This window comes from Balaenoptera physalus (assembly GCF_965194825.1).
Source record: "Balaenoptera physalus genome assembly, chromosome: 11".
NCBI lineage: Eukaryota > Metazoa > Chordata > Mammalia > Artiodactyla > Balaenopteridae > Balaenoptera > Balaenoptera physalus.
Genome location: NC_138896.1, coordinates 39,804,285 through 39,824,631, shown reverse-complemented (window position 1 = coordinate 39,824,631; position 20,347 = coordinate 39,804,285). Strand labels below are relative to the sequence as shown.

The 20,347-nt window shown below is 44.0% G+C and overlaps 1 protein-coding gene across 15 annotated transcripts in view; it reads left to right on the top strand.

Moving 5' to 3' along the window:
- Nucleotides 1–20,347, top strand: part of ANKS1A (ankyrin repeat and sterile alpha motif domain containing 1A) — a 186,369-nt gene that overhangs the window by 106,345 nt on the left and 59,677 nt on the right. For all 15 annotated transcript variants that reach the window (XM_082415045.1, XM_082415052.1, XM_082415051.1 and 12 more), the window contains one exon: nt 4,024–4,613. In XM_082415045.1, the coding sequence (XP_082271171.1) occupies nt 4,024–4,613 (590 nt within the window). The remainder of the gene's footprint in view (nt 1–4,023; nt 4,614–20,347) is intronic.

Here is a 20,347-nt window from a genome sequence, read left to right as displayed (position 1 = left end):
AAAGCTGTGGAGTTCCCAGGGTGGGAGCATAGTGATTCCCAGTTGAAGGAAGACCTCGGGCCTGAGGGTTCTCTTCTGCGAGCCTGCGAGTCCACGAGCCCCTGGGCACAAGGTTCCTGTCACTGATTTTTCTAAAGTATTTCCACTTCTCTTTAAGCCTGTCAAGGCCTTTCTTCTCCTTCAATACCCAGCTCAAAAATCTACCTCTTCTGAGAAGCCTCCTGGTTCAAAGTTATCACACTCTCCTTTCTGCTCACTGCACAGTGCATTTGGTTTATACTTTTCTTAAAGCATGTATTAATCTTTGCCTTGCATTCTAGTCATTTCTCTATATGCTGGTCTCTTCCAATAGCTGGTAAGCTCGTGGAGCAGAGTCCTTGTCTTCATCTTTATATCTTCAGGTGCCCCCTGAAGACAGACATTGTGCACATGCGGATTGTGGGAATGGGTGGTTACAGTGACAGTTCTGAGGCCCATCTCAGTTTCTCACTTCAGCATTCTCACTGTGTTACCTTCTGTCCCCTCCTTCTGCTGTCGAGAGTTACAAGGATGATGAAGGCGATGGATGTTGGTACTTGTCACGTACACTGTCGCTGAAGATCCCTGTGATGAATCTGTGAGGAGCAGAGAAGTAGTTGGTCTCACCTGTGAGCAGAAGATGTTGTTATGGATCCTGTGTGGAGGATAATAACAGTTGTTACCATCTCTTGAGAGCTGGCATGTGCCAGGCATGGTCCTAAATGCTTCACATATATAGTTTAATTCTCATAACAAGCTTATGAAATAAGTACTATTAAGATCCCAAAATTATCGATGACAATACCAGGCACAGAAAAGTTAGGTAATTTGCTCAAGATCTGGCTTTTGGGGGAAAAAGAAAAAAAAAAATCTAGCTTTTGATCAGTACATTATATTGCTAACACCTTGTCCCTAAGAGACCTAGTATTGTCCTGACTTTACAGAAGGAAGGGACCATTGAGTAGATCTTTTCCCACTCATTGATTTGCCAGGAAATCTAGCTTAGCCTTGGATATAGTTTTTTATGGGAAAGAGAACACCAGCTTGTTGAGATCCTGAGGTTCTTAGATCTTGACAAGCTTTTCAAATACCAAGGTGTCTTTCCTAGGGAATTGCCTGGGTAAATTGTCTCATTATGAGCATCCCTTTCCATGATTTCTTCTACTCTGGTGGATTGTGTTTTCTCTAATGGGATTATGACCCTCAGAAATTCTTGCTCTTCACATATTTCCTCCTTCCATAAGTTCCATAAGTTCCTTCTTTCTGCCCACTTCCCTCCTCCAGCATCTGTCTGGTACTGAGCTCTTGGCATCTGTCCCTCTTTCTCCATTGATGACTGGCATGAATGCGTGGCTGTTGGACAGGGCCTTCATTGTTGGCTCCCCCAGCAGCAGTCAGAACATTCCCTGTGGCCTGGGTTCCGAGGTCCACCCAGGCAGTGTGAGCCTGGCTCACTCCCAGTTCTGGACTGGTGTTTTTCTTTTGTTGTTGGACTCCCATCTCCTCAAAAAACTTGTTAAATAAGGAGATAGAAGCTGGTGCAAAGGAAGAGAAGGCTGTGCTCCTGTTATCGGCGCTCCCTTTCGAGTTCAGAGGCAGTCAGGGGGACACTGCACCTTGGGCCAGAATCTGGAGGAAGTCAGCCATCAGAATATGGTCCTGGAGGTGGCGAATTTCGCACCCTGGTTGACTCTCCCCATCAACCTCTCCTAGGAAGTCCCACTGGCCCGAACCACCATTAGGTGGTCATGTGGTCCCACTGTGCAGCCCTACAGGGCACTTCTTGCACGCTGTCAGTTGTCATACGTGGTGTTCATAGCCAGGAAGTCAGGGCTTCCTGGGGCCTGAGTGAAGCTGTGTGGAACTCTTATGTACTCAGCACATCTTCTTCCCTAGAGACATGATTCAGGATGTTCAGTGCTTGTTCAGTGCTCTGGACTTGACCTTTGGGGTGTGGGGTGTGTGAGTTCAGGGTGTGAAAGTCCTGAAGCAGTCAAGTATAGAGGAAGGAGATGCCAAAGTTCATACTTCTGGGCTCCTGTGGATAAGTAATCAGAGCCATAACGTGGACTTGGCTGCCCCCTCAGCAGCCTCTGCAGAGTTGCCAAAAGCTGAGCCGACTGTGGAGACCAAACTGTTCTTCTTGAGAGGGTGGGGTGCGTGGAACCATATCCCTGCTCAGACCTCAGGGCAGTGGGCTCATTCGGAGAGCTGGTTGTTGGGGTCCTTCCCGAAATGCTGCCCTGGAAGAGCCAGCATTGTAGGACCCCGGCATCATGCTTGGGCAGCGAAGCGTCATGGTTATGAAGCGTGCCCCTCCTCACCTGACTGCCTTGGGGCTGCAGGCCATGATGAGGGAGGGAGGGTGCTGTGCAGGCAGCCCCGGGAGAGACACCCAGGCGGGGCTCTGCAGCACCCCAAGGGGGAAGTGTGCCATCGCAGTACGCTGGAGACTTGGCTTCTCATCACTGTCAGAACATAAAAGGGATTTATAAGGACCATGCAGCCAACCTGTTTATTTTAGATACTGAAGCCCGGCAAGATGTGATCACTGCCAAGGCCACACAGCGAGAGAGCAGAACAGCAGGACCAGAGCCAGGTGCTCAGATGCCTAGGTTAGAGCCTTCTCCCCCACCACTCCGGACAAACCACAGAAGGCCTGAGGGCCTTAGATTTCTCATCTGTAAAAATAGTTGAACTTGACCCTTTGGATTCCAAGATTCTCTGATCTCATGAACAGTTTGGGGAGCTTGGGGCAGACTAGGGAATCATTTGGTGTATATACCGTAGATTCCACTCACAAAGAAAGTAGAGTTGAATATTAGCTGTGGAATGTGAGCTAGTACTGGACACAGGGTTGTCATCTGCCCTGCTGATGTGGGTTAAAATCTCTAATGGTTCTGAGTTCATGCAGGGAGAGCCCCTTGGGTGTCCCAGTGTGATACTGATATTGGACTCTGATTTGGTCAATTATTTATGCTACCTCAGGGCAGAGGTATTTGATACCTCGGGGGAGTGTACAGTAGTAGTTGGCCTCACGAGCCAGTAGTGTCAGGTTTCTGGGATGTTAGGGCCGTCTCAGAAGAACTGCACATGTCTCTTGGCATTGACAAATCAGACCATTTTGATTTCAGTGGATCAACTAAGGTTAAACTTAAACAAATAGGAGCAGCTGGGAGGCTTTGGAAGGAGTGAGATGTGTACATTCTCAAAAAAAAAAAAAAAAAGAAAGGAAAGAAAAGAAAAGAGAAAGAAAAAAGAAAGAGAGAAAAAAAAAAAGTAGAAAAGTCTGTACTCCCTGAGGAAGGAAGGATGAGGCGTGGAACTCTGAATCGCCCCCCTCTGAGGAAGGAAGCAGTTATTTCTCTGCTGGTTTGTTTTGTACTTTCAGTTAAGGAATTCCAGAAGTTGCAGGTTGTGGATCATGACTTCCATTTTTTTCCCTCTGTTGCTGCTTGCCAGAGGAAGGGGGGGGGGGTGGGGGGCGGGTGGCTCTAAATAACACTTTGGCCTTTATGGAAATGTATCAGATGTTCCAGGAGTGAGTCTCGCTTGCTTGTGCTTGCTTGCTCTCTTTCGCGCGCACGTGCTCTCTCTCTCTCTCACTTTTGCTCCGTGTTCACTCACTCTCTCCTCACTTGTGTCCTTTCTGTGGGATATAGTTAGCACCTCTTGTCGCCTTATATAGCAAGGTCTGGTCGTTAATGTTAACAGAAATCTAACAACAAGGAAGGCTGCCAGATAGCATTAATCAGGCCAGTGTTTGGAATTTCATAAATGCTCTGACTTTGTGTACAAATTGGACATTAAGAACAATATGAAACTGTTTTCTGCCTTCCTCTCTCCCCTTCTCTCCCTCTGTCCTCTCCCCAGACGATCTAACTTCTCTCTCTTTCCCTCTGCTTTTGAATTCCTCTGCTCGGCCGTGCGCTTGCTGCATTGGAACTTTGTTGGTTTTTGCCGTGTTTAATTTTGTTATTTCTCTGTCTCTCTGTCCACTCCAAGACTACAGGCGGAGCAGCGGCAGCCGGAGCCAGGACTCCGCAGAGGGGCAGGACGGGCAGGTCCCGGAGCAGTTCTCAGGTCTCCTCCACGGCTCCTCCCCAGTGTGTGAGGCGGGGCAGGACCCTTTCCAGCTGCTTCCAGCCCCTGACCAGAGCCATCAAGAAGGGTCCCCCGCTCAGGGTGCCCACCCCGAGGCAGGCATGCAGCTGGAGGAGACGGGCGGGCGCACGTCTGGAGCCTCCGCGCCCCGCGTGCCGGACCAGAGTAAGAGAGTGGGCTATCCGGCCAGCCTGCCTCCCGCCCACAGCCAGACGCACCCCGAAACTTCGACGCGCACCGCATCTCCACACCCTGGGGGTGCCGAGGAAGAAGGCGACCGGAGCGGGGCCAGAAGCCGAGCCCCTCCCACCGGCAGACCCAAAGCTGAGCTCAAACTCAGCCGCAGCTTGTCCAAGTCTGACTCTGATCTCCTGACCTGCTCACCCACGGAGGACGCTACAATGGGGAGCCGGAGCGAGTCCCTGTCCAACTGCAGCATCGGGAAGAAGAGGCTGGAGAAGTCTCCCTCCTTTGCCTCCGAGTGGGATGAGGTAAGGCCGCGTGATGTCTCGGAGAGCTGGGCTGGCTGAGCCCCCCGCGCTCCCCTGGGTGCTGACGCCCAGGCCAGGATGTGGGCCAGGGCTGCCCTGCTTCCCTCACACTTCAACCAGAGTGTTTCTGACAGCTGGGAGGGAGGCAGGTGCCAGGGAGCCAGGTCAGGGGTCTTCCTGCCTGTGTGGCAGAGGACAGGTCCACTCATGGTTAATCTGGAGGGTGGAGGCCCAGCAGAGCAGGACTGAGGGAGAGGCGGTTCCTAGAAATGATATGCTATTTGGAAATATTTGGATCCCATCAGCCCCACTGAGGGAGCCAGGCTCACCCTGAAGATGCTTCAGAAGAGCTAGAGTGCTTCCTATGAGTTTTCAGGAGGAAGAGGGAAGATCCTGAGTTGGGGGGAGGGGGCTTTGGGAGAAGCTGCTGAAAGGGGATCAGAAGGGGGATTTTCTGTTTCCCGCTGCTCGTGATTATTCTTACTGTGTTTCCCAGGAAGACCGAATGATCTCCCCGAAGAAGCGTTCTGCCCATCCCACATTCCTGGGTTGGCGGGGCAGAGGGCTAGGTGGTTCAGGAAACAGAGAGAGATTAGTGAGGAGAAAACATTTGGAGTCTGAGGCCCAGGTTCCTTTCATAGCCATTGTTATAGAATAGTTAGAAATATGTGCCCAAATATTTTTCAGTGACCTGTGACATGTCTTCCTGGGCAGAAGAATGTGTTTCTCAAAGATGGGTAAACACACAGGGAATGTTCAAGTACTACCCTTGAAAGCTTCTTGCTGGGAGGAAGCTGACTTTGAAGCAGGCTGGATCTGTCTCCCCAGAACATTTTCAAGAGATGAATTTAGCACTTGAAGAGGAGGGGACCACTGCAGCTGGCATGTCCATTTGAACACTCTGTAGACTAAATGCCCTACCCAGCCCATCCGGGTTGCAGCTGCAAAAGTTATGTAAACCAAAGCTAATCCCATTCCCAATGTGGGAACAGGGCGGGGCCGATTCCTCCAGCACTCATCTCCAGATATGATGAGGTTTAGGACTCTGTTTAGTCAGGGACAGGAAGATCCTGTGCCAGAGAAGGTCTTCACTATTTAGTAAACCAGAATTTGGTGAGCCTGTGCTAGATGCCAGGCCACTTAAGGAAAATCAGTTTGTGTTCAAGAGCGCCTGCGGCCAGAAGATTACATACAGGAGAGTAGGTGTTTGTAGGAAAGTGCGCTCTACCTTTGTTTTTCAAAATGGAGTTTTACTAATTTACAGTCAAGTATAGGATAAGGCAACTTAAGAGTAAGATAAATGCAATATTCTCTGAAATGGCAGGAGAGATCAATAGAGAAAAACATCAGTGGGGGTGGGGTGGGCAGAGGCAAGGGGTACGAGAGGGTGGAAAGGGCTTTAGGAAAGATCACAGAGAAGTGGCATTGGACATGGAATTAAAGAACCAATTGTTTTGGTTAGAACCAGATTGAAACCATAGGATGAAGAAAGGGCATTGAGGTGGAGAGAAAAGCATGAGCAAGGGCGTGGAGCTGGGAAAGCTTAGGTCATTTGGTTTCTACAGACTGTAGAGTTTGTACAAGGAGAGTAAGAAATAATGGTAGAAAGTGAAATTGAGACCAGACAGTGAGAGGACCTTGAACATGAGGCTGAGAAGTGAGTAATTGATTTGATATCAAGGCAGTATCTCAGAATCCTCCAAATGGGCTGGAAGACAGCTTTACCAATCTAACCATAATCTTCTTTATGGCTCTACCCTGAGCATATCCTCCACCCCAAGAAGTCGCTGGGCGATTCTGCACGGGATATCCAGGCCCTGTTGGCATGCAGCATTTCCAGGCAGTGTTATGGGCTCCACCATTTCCTCCTGGAAAAGAAACACACAATCACCGAGGCACAGCCCAGTTTAATTGAAGTTGGCTGTTTGGGCTAATATATCAGTGGTCTCCTGACATCTTAATGAGAGGAGGTTTATATGCTGATACTTCCTTTGCGGGTAGAGATTGCAGGTGGATCCAATGAACCCAGGGACTGTTCGAGGTCTAGGTGTCCTGGCCAAGGCTGTAGTGTGGCTAACCACCAGAAGCACTGTTACATTTTAAGTGTGAAAAAAGTAAAGGCAATTGAGGTCTTATTGGAAAGAATTCAGAAGAGCAAGCTTTGCTTGCGTAGTAAACATTAACACGGCCCTTTATGTGTAACCCTTCAACATTGTTTTTGAGTCATATCATACTTGGTTTTTGTGGCTATCTCTGTCTAAAGAGAAACTTCAGGAGTGTTTCCCCCACTGGTTGGCCCTAAACGCAGGGCTTGGGCAGACTTCCTAGAACCCGGCACTAGTTAACGGCTGCTCGCCACTACCCTGAACCATGCCTGAAGGCTGCTTTGCCTGTATCTTGTGCTTCACGATTTTTTTTCTTTGTCGTCGTTAGATCCCCAGGAGGTAGGGAAGGCTGCTGTGAAGCAGCTGTGGACCAGCTCAGCTGTTCACCGTGGGGCCTGGGAGGAAGAGGGAGCCTCTGGGCCCAGGCAGCTGCGATCCCAGCACAGATGGAGTTGTGTGCAGGCTAGCCAGGCTGCTCCTGGAAGGCAGTGCAGGGTAGCACGCGGGGCTCCTCTCCCAAGTCAGCAGATCCCGCTTGGAGCCCCAGCTCCATCGACTCCGCCTTCATGTGTGAGGCCCCAGGAAGCCTCGATGTTGTTATCTTTATCTGTGAAACAGAGGTGGTCAAATCTGTGTTTCAGAGGTGTTTTTGCCAATTAGGTATGTGTTTCACTGCCCAGCACAGTGCCTAGTATGCATGAAGTATTGAGTGAATGGTAGATATTAATATTATTATTGTGCCTGCAGCTTTGGAGAAAGAGAACTGGGGCGTGGAGTGTCTGCAGACCTTTAAAAAGGCAGAGCTTTGGGATGGATGGTCCAGTGGTGGAGTTCAAGCCCTTCAGCCTGTAACCTCCTGCACTACTCTGCCCCACCCAAGACGGAAGAGCCCGCCCCGCCTGGCAAAGTAGGGCAGGCGCCACCCCCCCCACCCCCCCACCCCCGCCATTGTTCTTTGAGAAATTAATGAGCCTTTCTGCCTGGCTCCCTGAGAGAGGAGAGGTTAGAGAGCAACCTGCAGCCTCTCTACTGTTTATTGTTCCGATGCACCTTCTGCATCCGGGGCAGCAGTGGCCACTTGACTGGCTGGGTGTTTGGGATAATGATGTATAGTTGGGGAATATGCGCAGTGGATGGTCACTTTGTCCACGTACAGCCTGCTCCTCATAGGTGTTAACACGGCCCTTGTCGATTGCCCTGAACCAAGGACTTCTAAAAGTTAGCCTGGTTAAGGGAAACCTCTGAGACAGTATCCAATAGTGACACTTGTATTCTCCGTATTTTCTGTTAAATTTCTGGTAACAAAGAAGGAACAGTTTGCTTTTAAAAGGGCTCAGCCTAAGAGGAGCTCTAAATCCCAGCTTCAGTAGATACTTTCCATGTTCTGCAGTCAAGTCAGCACCCTCTTTGTCTTAATGATCCCTTGGGCATCATAGAAGTTAAACTGAGAAGCTTAAATAAAACTTTAAAATATAAAGATAAGGAGTGTAGGTGATAAATCACCTACATCTCTCTACATAGTTAACCTCTGTTAACGTTTGATGTATATCCAAATTTGGGGTCTCAGTACATTTGCTGATTTATAATTTGCTTTTCTTACCTAATGGCTGTATACAGTGGCAGTGTCAATAAGATCTGGATTAAGATCCTCATTCTAAAAAGCATAGTATTCTATCCCTGGTTATATCATAAGGTTAGTTAGTTTGTTGTTCTTTAAGCTATTCTCTGATTGTTAGACACCGTCAGGGCATCTTCCTTCTGCCCTTCAGTGCATTCCCTACCCTCTCTACCTGCCTGTGTGCCCCAGGAGGCTGACCCATGTGGACTGCATCACTAGGCCAAGGAAATCTTGGATTGGCTGGGTCCCTCTGCTGAAGACCATCAGTCTTGTGAGAGATCCTTTCCCAGTAGCTGCTCTCTCTGCGTTCTGGTAACCAGCCCCTCCCCTGGACCCTCCTGGTCTGGGGCTCCTGGCTGTGACTAGCTCCCATCCCTTGTTACTCTCTGTCCCCTACTCAAACCTGTATAAATAATCCCTTTATCAAGCTCCTTCAGTTCCCCAGTTCGAATGTGCCTTCTTTTTCCTGCAGGGACCCTGAATGATATGGACATTTCTAGCACGGTTTCTGTCAACTCTAAGCGACCATAGATGGCTGTGTGCTGGAGCAGTCAACATGGCTCTTGCATGTAAATTGTAAATTAATCTTCATTTGCAGATGAACCAGAAGGCATAGATATTCAGGGTGCTGGGAGGCAGGAGAAATTCATCATTTAACTCGAAGCCTTTCCCACTTCCAACTCTAAGGAAGAAACCTGTTCTCCTTCCACGGTGTTGGCAGTGTCTGCAGCGTTTCAGCTGTGTGCTCCTGAATCAGTCTCCTGCGCTGCACAATGCACCCGCAGGTACAGACACGCACGCGTGCGCGCGCGCACGCACACGCACACACACACACACACACACACACACACACACACACAAACACGGCAGCAGCAATCCACATCCGAAATAAACACCTCGCAAGAAGAACAGAAATAACCTCCTGGTCAGATAGTGGTTTGAATATATAACAAGTCTAAGGGGTCAGATAGGTCTCTCACGTACCTGCCTTTGAATGGGATTGAAGCTTGGGAAAGAAAAAACCACAGAAGGCTGCTTGTCTACTTAGCATAAACATTTGAGCCATTTAGAACTTGGCTAAAGGCTTAAGTGATGTATTGTAATCGGCTTTCATCAATATTAAACTAGTGAGAAATGGGTGAAGTGCAGGGGCATGCTTCATATGCATTTTGTGCAAACAGAGTAATCTCTGGCCAGGGATCTGGGGAATGTCCTGGTTTCGTCTGAAATGGTAGCTGCGGGGACCCTTGGCCCTTGAATCTCCCCATGAGGAGGGAAGGAACAGCAACCAGGAGGGCACCCTTCCAGGCCAGGTCCCACACGCCTCGCCCTTTCCAGCAAGCTGTCCAGTTGGAGGCATGATGTCATCAAGAGAAACACTAATTGGTTCAACTCCACAGAGGCTTTGGTTGCTTTTAACCCTTGAGAGTCAGGTGTGCAAGAAGAATGACTTAGATGTAAAACAGAGGGATTTGGGCTTGAGTTTCCGCTGACAGTGGCTAAACTTTCCACACCACTGTTCTGCAGTGTGCATTGTTCTTTAACATGTAAACAAGCATGTAGTCCTTTCTGCTGAGCACAGCCCTCCCACTCTAAACAAGAATGTGACCCTCCTACCTCTAGGGACAGATTGGAGCCTGGAGTGTCTATTTACATTGCTTCTGGGTATATACAGTAGTCACAACTTTTATCCTAGAACCTCTACATTTCCTTTGGTTTTAAGTGGTCTGGTAAGATTGAGGGTGTTTTTGTTTTCATATTTTAAAAATAATCTCACTTATTTTATAGGCAGTCCTGAATAAACAATTTTGGCCATTCTGTCTGATAAATCCAAGTGATTTTTTTAGCCTAGATTAAAAAAAAATATATATATTTATATATATATATGGGTATCTCCATGGCCTTGGTGCTAACAGAAGACGCACCAGAGTGCTGTGAATAAGCTGGAGTCAGTCCTGGCTCTGCAGTTGGCCAGTGATGAGAAGGTCGGTGTGTCCACCCCCGCCCGAGCCTCTCCTGACCATCTCTTGATGACATCATGCCTCCCCCTGGACAGCTTGCTGGAAAGGGCGAGGCAGCTGGGACCTGGCCTGGGAGAGGGTGCCCTCCCGGCTGCTGCCCCTCCACTCCTCATCCCGGGCCTCTTGGACCCTGACTTTTCTCTTTCCTTTCCTCATTTTCACGTTTTTCTCTGCTTCTCCAGATTGCCTCATTGCTGCTTTTCCTATCTTTTTACTCATCTTGCTTCTTTATTTTCATCTCTTTTTCCCTTTGCTCCCTCTCCCCTTTTCATCTGTGCTCTTTCCTATCTTTTTTTTTCTTTCCTGTCTTTTTACTTTCTTCCTCCTTTTCTCATTTATTTTTCCTCTTCATTCTTATTTTTACTGGTGGCATCAAGGAGAGGCTTTTCTAACAGCCATTCATTCTCAGCCTTCTCCACCAGGATTTTTCTGTTATTTTCTTTCTTTAAAACATTCTTGCCAGGGTTCACCCATTTTTGTATTCTACAGAACACTTACTGCTTGTGGTGTAAGCTACCTCCCCTCCGCCCCACGCCACCACCCACACTGTCTGTCCTCGGACCTTTCACAAACAGTCTAGTTCCATTTAGCTGCGTCAGGACAGGCACCATCAAGTACTATGTACAATTTTGTGGTATGTGTGAAATTGCTAGCAAGATGAGAATTTCCCTTTTCTCCTCTTTTTCGTTTCATTACATTTTGCTTTGTTAACACCAGACCAAGAGCTTGAGTGACAGTGAATGTAGGTGAATATATGAGAAGAATTTGGTCTTTATTCCAGTGCATATAAATGCTGAGAATCACAGAAAGAAACATTTTCTGGGACATTCTTTATATACTTTGGTTCTGGTTTTGTATCTCTTGCTTCTTTTTTTCTAGTCATGGCATCAGTAAGATACAGACTGAGTAATTTTATATAATTTCGGGAATAGTAGTTTATCTTATGTTATTCTAAGCAATTGTTTGAGAAACAAGTAGAGGTATTTTTCACATAATTGGAAATAATGTAGAATAGAAGTATATTTTTATCATAATTATTCATTCGTTTGACTAACTTATTGAGTACCTGCTATGTTCCAGGCACTGTTCTCAGCACTGGGGTTGAGCAGTGAACAAAACAGACAAAATCCCCTGCCTCATGGAGCTGACTTTCTAGAAGGCTAGAGGGCAATAAAAGGAGACAATATGTAAAATGCATAGTGTGCTAGTTGGTGATAAGAGTGCTAATAAGAAAAATAAAGCTGAGAAGAGGGATAGAGTGCGGTGGAGGCCAGGGCTGCAGTTCAGTGGGGCAGCCTGGGAAGACCCCTCTGAGAAGGAGGAGAGAGGGAGCTGGGCGGGTGTGGGTGGAGCACGAGCAGAGCTACTGGGCTGCTGCTTCTGTTTGTACACAATTATTTCTCCTGTAAGAGAAATTTAAAGTTCCATTCTCTCTCCCTCTCTCTCTCTCTTTCTATATATATATATATATATATATATATATATATATATATATATATATACACACACACACACACACACACACACACACACACACACACACATACGTGTATACATATACATATATATGTATAACTGAATCACTTTCTGTACACTTGAAACTAACACAACATTGTAACTCAACTATACTTCAATAAAAAAATTCCATTCTACATTTACATTATCTTACAAATATACCTTATTACCTGTTACCTTTAACTTCCTTTCTCTTTCTCTTTAGCCACTATCGCCACCTGCTTCTTTTCTCATCTTGTTTTTTTTCCCCTTGATTTTTTTCTATTAAGCTGTGTTGGGGCCTTTTTAAACATACATACATATGTATGTACATACATATGTACACGCATACATGTATACATGTATATACATACATGTATTTTTTAAGCTATTGAACTAGAATAAAATCTGAATTTCTAAGAATTTCTCAAACTTGATCATTGTCCTTGTCGTCATCCTGGGCCATGATCATCGGGTGGGTTCTGACAGAGCAGAGGGGTTGGGTTCTAGGTCAGTGTCTTAGGAAATACATTTCCATGGGTGCATCACATGCTCAAAGCAGAAATAAAATCTAAAAACCAGGATTATAAGGCAAAAGGAAGGGAATTCAAAATGATTTAGACCAGAAAATGGCCAGGAATCTGAAAACAGGAGCTCCCGTGAGAGGAGGACAGCTGACTAGGTGTTTAAGGAGTCAGGGCAGATGAGTGCAGGTGTTGGCACCATCGTTTGGAGCACAGAATGGTGCTTGCTGATGCCCTGGAAGGCATCTTGGGGCTGATGCCCTGATTAATCTTAAATGCTTCTTCTTAGGAGCCCCAAGCCCAGGGGTTCCCAACAGTTAATTACAGTCAGTTAGAGTGTGAGATACTGGTGGCCTCAGAGATTCTCTGACCCTGAGTGGACTTAGGGTGGTCGATGTAGAAGGAGCTTCTGAGGTGCCAGGTACAGAGATTGTATGTGTGTGTGTGTGTGTGTGTGTGTATGTGTACATATGTGTAGGTTCTGTGTTATTTCAGATGGTGAACTACTTACATCTGGTGTGTCCAGCTAGGGGTCAGTTGTGCCCAGGGACTGTAGTTGCCTAGTTAGTGAGTGTGTAGTGCATGCAGGCCTGGGTCTGGTTCAGGTTGAGATGCCAAGCATTTTGATACCTCTGGTCTGTCCTTGCTCCTTCCCTGTAAATCTGCCCAGGTGACCCACTGCTGACTGCTTTAGCCCTCATCATCTCTGGCTCACGTGGAGCCCCATGAAGTATCACTAAACACGCTGGCTTCATTACATTCTCATAGGACAACTATGTTTCTATGTTTTTTCCTCCTTGAAATGAATAGACCCCAGAGAAGTTTAGTTTGTTCAGAGATGTGCTGTGTGGTCAGAGAGGCAGCTAAGTAATTACCCGGCCAGATAATGAGGGACAGGCTTTTCATTATGTAAGACCCTAGGAAAGCAATTAATCTGGACCTCACTTAGGCTTCGTTTGGAATCCATGATCCTCAGCAACAACACAGAGCTCTTTTCTGGATGCCAGTGTTGTGCTCGCGCCCTCAGAGATGTGATCCTGTCTCAGCTCTGTGTTTTCATGGAACACTGCCCTCCCTGCCTAGGGTTCATTTACTTTCCTTTGTCCTGCTTTCTTCCCCATGGATGTTCCGTTTTGATGCCACCATGGGGGTAGCCAGTGGGTAAGAGGAATGCTTGTGACCTGAAGATTCTGGGCAGGGCCAAGGTGCTGAGCGCTCTTCCGCAGGCGTTCTGCTCTGTCTTGCTCACGAGCTCGAATGACTCCAGTCTCTGGCGCCACGGGGCCCACCTGTCCATAACTCAAAGCGGCCTGTTTATCTATCTGGACAGGTGGAAAACTGCGTAAGCTCACTAGGGGCCTACAAATGACAATTTGTCTGGCAATCTGTTCTTGCCTGTCCTGATTTAAACAACCAGGAAGCTGTTGTAAACTCAGTTGAAATGGTGTGTTTTGTATAAATGTTCCAGTTCCTTTCTACTTTGGAGCTAGTTATTTTCAACAGGACCTCCAAAAAACCAGGGGGCTGCCTTGTATCTGTTATGCATTTAGGCATGCCGTCCTGGGTTTTGCTGCTGGGGAAATAGCTTCCCTCACTGACACTCAGAAGGCAGATGAGCCTGGAGAAGCTTATCTTCAGGGGCTGGCCAAACCTCTGTGCTGGCTCATAGGACAGGAGAGAACGCTGTGGATCTCGGGGTGTAGTGGCAGAGGAGAGCACTTCAAGGGTGGGGATAGCCAAACCCCAAGGTCTTGAGCTGTCTCTGTGCCCTTGGTGGGAATATTTGTCTCAACCGCCATACCCAACTGCAGATAGAAGTCTAGGCAAAGCCAACTCTGGAAATGGAATTTTTATACCCGGGGATTTTTTTTTTTTTTTGAGTTATAATACCTGAATGTGGCTGACATTTAAAAGGTACTGAAGAATATATAATGTTTTAAGTCTCCCTCCCTCTCTGCTCCCTAGACACCCAGTTCCTATCACAAGTTTTTCAAGCATCTCTCCTACATACTCCTTGAAATACTCTGTGCATCTGTAAGCATTTCAGACACGTTGAATATTTTTCTTTCTTTTTAAAATAAATGGTGCCATGTTATACATATTACTCAGAACCTCACTTTCTTCATTTAATAGTATTTTTTAAAAAATCACTCTAATTCAGTATGAAGTGTTTCCTTTTCATTTTTATACTTCGTATCCGTAGTATGGATATACTGTCATTTATCATTTCCTGCAGATGGACATTTTGGATGTTACCAAGTTTTTACTAACGTCAGCTACAAATTGGCACTCGCCATTGGCACTTGCCATCTACCTCTACAAGGATTAAATCATGTGCTGCTGCAGCTGCTGACTTTCAACACCCCCTGAAAGAAGTTCAGGGTGGAGAGCAGAAATGAGGCACTCTGTGCTCTGGGAAAAACTGGCACAACAGGTCTTCAGATAGTTAGATATTTTCAGGAGCCGATTTTATGAGCCCAATTTTTTTTTTTTCTTTAAAGCACTATTTTTTTTTTTTTTTTTTTTTTTGATTTTTGGCTACGTTGGGTCTTCGTTGCTGTGTGCGGGCTTTCTCTAGTTGCAGCGAGCAGGGCTACACTTCGTTGCAGTGCGTGGGCTTCTTATTGCTGTGCGGAGCACGGGCTCTAGGCGTGTGGGCTTCAGTAGTGGGCTTAGTTGCTCCGCGGCATGTGGGATCTTCCCTGACCAGGGTTCAAACCCGTGTCTCCTGCGTTGGCAGGCAGATTCTTAACCACTGCGCTACCAGGGAAGCTCTATGAGCCCAATTCTTGTATCTCCGCATATCTAGAAAAGCACTAAAATGCTTCATGGTGATGACGAGCAGTAACCTTCACAAGACTAGCAGAAACCTTCTGCAAAAAAACATGTGCTTGATTACATGTACTCCTTCTTCACTAAAATCACATACATACTGACCTTCCCCCCTACCTCTTTGGAGCAGTTTCTCAGAGCTATCTGAAATGCTGACTCCCGGGCTGTAGTCCTCACTTTGCCCCCATTAAAACTTAACTCGTAACTCTCACGTGCATCTTTTTTAGTCGACACTAATGAAAAGTAATGCTGCAATGCATATCCTTATACAAAGTTATTTTAAGATAAATTTCCAGAAGGTAAACAGGTATCTTAAAGGGTTTATGCATGTTAAATTTACTCTCATACACACAAAGAGCATCTGTTTCTCTATACCTCACCAACCTGAGAGTTGTTGGCTTTTTAATCTCTTTTTGGTTAACAGCTTGGTAATGTTATTTTAGTATAGTTTTGAAGTGGGTGTCTTTTATTAAGAGTGAGGTACCATCTTTTCATATGCTTAGAAAAAAACCTGTTTTCTTTTCTGGATTGTGCTTGTTCCTTTCTTTTCTTTGAATCGATCTCTTTTCGTTTGTAGAAGCTCTTTATGTTTGAAGAAATTGACCTTTTATCTGTGATATGAGTTTGTCTTTTGGCTTTGTTTATGGTATTTGGAGTTTGGTTGGTTTTTTTTTTAACATGCAGAAATATAAAATTTTTATATAAATGAATCTATCAATCTTTTCTTTAATGACTTTTTTTCCACACACACACACACACACTGTATTTTATTTTTACAAGAGATAAATAGACTGACGCCAAGCATTGTAAATGGATGACCACAACAAAAGCAACAATGATTGCAATTACCAAACACGAAACATACTCATACTATGTCATAATACTGACATTCAGTCCAGTAATCCTCCACTGTAACAGCTCCTTTACTTTGCAGTGAAAATTGATTTGTATATTTTTTGCCTTTGAGTCCTTGTGGGATTTTATTTTTTTTATTCAAACAGAGTGTCACAAAAATTATAATCATCCTCATCAGTTCACTCAGTCCCATGTAATTATTTTTTTTTTCATCTTCATCTTTTGTTAGCACTTTTATGAGTTCATCAGTTTTCCATTAGAGTTCTGAAAATGCTTACTCATTCAGTTCAGCAGTATAGTGAGTTACCAGAAAGCTGTACTTGTCAGAGTCTTTTCCATGAATTCCTTGAAGATGAAACCCTTTTATAGGAACATATTTGCAAAAGCATCAGAGTACACGCAGAACTGTCTGTAAATGACAAAAGACTTAAAAATGACCACAGTTAAAGATTTGATGAAAGTTCATAATAATGCAATAGACAAGGAAATTTAGTTATTTCTGAGATATACATTTTAAAGTAATAACTAGAATTATGACTTATAACATTATACCAGAAAATATAAGATTTTTAGAAATTTCATGTAATGTCTGAAACATTTATATTAACATATTTCCATACAAATAACCCAAAGAAAGTTTAGTATTAGTTGTTTTTTTTGTTTGTTTATACTGCAGGTTCTTATTAGTCATCAATTTTATACACATCAGTGTATACATGTCAATCCCAATCGCCCAATTCAGCACACCACCATCCCCACCCCACCGCGGTTTTCCCCTCTTGGTGTCCATACGTCTGTTCTCTACATCTGTGTCTCAACTTCTGCCCTGCAAACTGGCTCATCTGTACCATTTTTCTAGGTTCCACATACATGCGTTAATATACGATATTTGTTTTTCTCTTTCTGACTTACTTCACTCTCTATGACAGTCTCTAGATCCGTCCAAGTCTCAACAAATGACTCAATTTCATTCCTTTTTATGGCTGAGTAATATTCCATCATATATATGTACCACAACTAATTTATCCATTTGTCTGTCGATGGACATTTAGGTTGCTTCCATGACCTGGCTATTGTAAATAGTGCTGCAATGAACCAATGTTATTGGGGGGCATGTGTCTTTTTGAATTATGGTTTTCTCTGGGTATATGCCCAGTAGTGGGATTGCTGGATCATATGGTAATTCTATTTTTAGTTTTTTAAGGAACCTCCATATGTTCTCCATAGTGGCTGTATCAATTTACATTCCCACCAACAGTGCAAGAGGGTTCCCTTTTCTCCACACCCTCTCCAGCATTTGTTGTTTGTAGATTTTCTGATGATGCCCGTTCTAACTGGTATGAGGTGATACCTCATTGTAGTTTTGATTTGCATTTCTCTAATAATTAGTGATGTTGAGCAGCTTTTTATGTGCTTCTTGGCCATCTGTATGTCTCCTTTGGAGAAATGTCTATTTAGGTCTTCTGCCCATTTTTGGATTGGGTTGTTTGTTTCTTTAATATTGAACTGCATGAGCTGTTTATATATTTTGGAGATTAATCCTTTGTCTGTTGATTCGTTTGCAAATATTTTCTCCCATTCTGAGGGTTGTCTTTTCATCTTGTTTATGGTTTCCTTTGCTGTGCAAAAGCTTTGAAGTTTCATTAGGTCCCATTTGTTTATTTTTGTTTTTATTTCCATTACTCTAGAAGGTGGATCAAAAAAAGATCTTGCTGTGATTGATGTCAGAGTGTTCTTCCTATGTTTTCCTCTAAGAGTTTTATAGTGTCCGGTCTTACATTTAGGTCTTGAATCCATTTTGAGTTTATTTTTGTGTATGGTGTTACGGAGTGTTCTAATTTCATTCTTTTACATGTAGCTGTCCAGTTTTCCCAGCACCACTTATTGAAGAGACTGTCTTTTCTCCATTGTATATCTTTGCCTCCTTTGTCATAGATTAGTTGACCATTTGTGCATGGGTTTATCTCTGGGGTTTCTATCTTGTTCCATTGATCTATGTTTCTGTTTTTGTGCCAGTACCGTATTGTCTTGATTACTGTAGCTTTGTAGTATAGTCTGAAGTCAGGGAGTCTGATTCCTCCCGCTCCGTTTTTTTCCCTCAAGACTGCTTTGGCTACTCGAGGTCTTTTGTGTCTCCATACAAATTTTAAGATGATTTGTTCTAGTTCCGTAAAAAATGCTATTGGTAATTTGATAAGGATTGCATTTAATCTGTAGATTGCTTTGGGTAGTATAGTCATTTTCACAATATTGATTCTTCCAATCCAAGAACATGGTATATCTATCCATCTGTTGGTATCATCTTTAATTTCTTTCATCAGTGTCTTGTAGTTTTCTGCATACAGGTCTTTTGTCTCCCTAGGTAGGTTTATTCCTAGGTATTTTATTCTTTTTGTTGCGATGGTAAATGAGAGTGTGTCCATAATTTCTCCTTCAGATTTTTCATCATTAGAGTATAGGAATACAAGAGATTTCTGTGCATTAATTTTGTATCCTGCAACTTTACCAAATTCATTGATTAGCTCTAGTAGTTTTCTGGTGGCATCTTTAGGATTCTCTGTGTATAGTATCATGTCATCTGCAAACAGTGACAGTTTTACTTGCTCTTTTCCAATTTGTATTCCTTTTATTTCTTTTTCTTCTCTGATTGCCGTGGCTAGGACTTCCAAAACTCTGTTGAATAATAGTGGTGAGAGTGGACATCCTTGTCTTGTTCCTGATCTTAGAGGAAATGCTTTCAGTTTTTCACCGTTGAGAATGATGTTTGCTGTGGGTTTGTCGTATATGGCCTTTATTATGTTGAGGTAGGTTCCCTCTATGCCCACCTTCTGGAGAGTTTTTATCATAAATGGGTGTTGAATTTTGTCCAAAGCTTTTTCTGCATCTATTGAGATGATCATATGGTTTTTATTCTTCAATTTGTTAATATGGTGTATCACATTGATTGATTTGTGTGTATTGAAGAATCCTTGCATCCCAGGGATAAATCCCACTTGATCGTGGTGTATGATCCTTTTAATGTGTTCTTGGATTCTGTTTGCTAGTATTTTGTTGAGGATTTTTGCATCTGTATTCATCAGTGATATTGGTCTGTAATTTTCTTTTTTTGTAGTATCTTTGTCTGGTTTTGGTATCAGGGTGATGGTGGCCTCACAGAATGAGTTTGGGAGTGTTCCTTTGTCTGCAATTTTTTGGAAGAGTTTGAGAAGGATGGGTGTTAGCTCTTCTCTAAATGTTTGATAGAATTCACCTGTGAAGCCATCTGGTCCTGGACTTCTGTTTGTTGGAAGATTTTAAATCACAGTTTCAATTTCATTACTTGTGATTGGTCTGTTCATATTTTCTGTTTCTTCCTGGTTCAGTCTTGGAAGGTTATAGCTTTCTAAGAATTTGTCCATTTCTTCCAGGTTGTCCATTTTATTGGCATAGAGTTGCTTGTAGTAGTCTCTTAGGATGCTTTGTATTTCTGCGGTGTCTGTTGTAACTTCTCCTTTTTCATTTCTAATTTTATTGATTTGAGTCCTCTCCCTCTTTTTCTTAATCAGTCTGGCTAATGGTTTATCATTTTGTTTATCTTCTCAAAGAACCAGCTTTTTTAGTTTTATTGATCTTTGCTGTTGTTTTCTTTGTTTCTATTTCATTTATTTCTGCTCTGATCTTTATGATTTCTTTCCTTCTGCTAACTTTGGGTTTTGTTTGTTCTTCTTTCTCTAGTTCCTTTAGGTGTAAGGTTAGATTGTTTACTTGAGATTTTTCTTGTTTCTTGAGGTAGGCTTGTATAGCTATAAACTTCCCTCTTAGAACTGCTTTTGCTGCATCCCATAGGTTTTGGGTTGTCGTGTTTTCATTGCCATTTGTCTCTAGGTAGTTTTTGGTTTCCTCTTTGATTTCTTCAGTGATCTCTTGGTTATTTAGTAACGTATTGTTTAGCCTCCATGTGTTTGTCTTTTTTATGTTTTTTTCCCTGTAATTCATTTCTGATCGCATAGCGTTGTGGTCAGAAAAGATGCTTGATATGATTTCAATTTTCTTAAATTTACTGAGGCTTGATTTGTGACCCAAGATGTGATCTATCCTGGAGAATGTTCTGTGCACACTTGAGAAGAAAGTGTAATCTGCTGTTTTTGGATGGAATGTCCTATAAATATCAACTAAATCTATCTGGTCTATTGTGTCATTTAAAGCTTCTGTTTCCTTATTTATTTTCATTTTGGATGATCTGTCCATTGGTGTGAGTGAGGTGTTAAAGTCCCCCACTATTATTGTGTTACTGTCGATTTCCTCT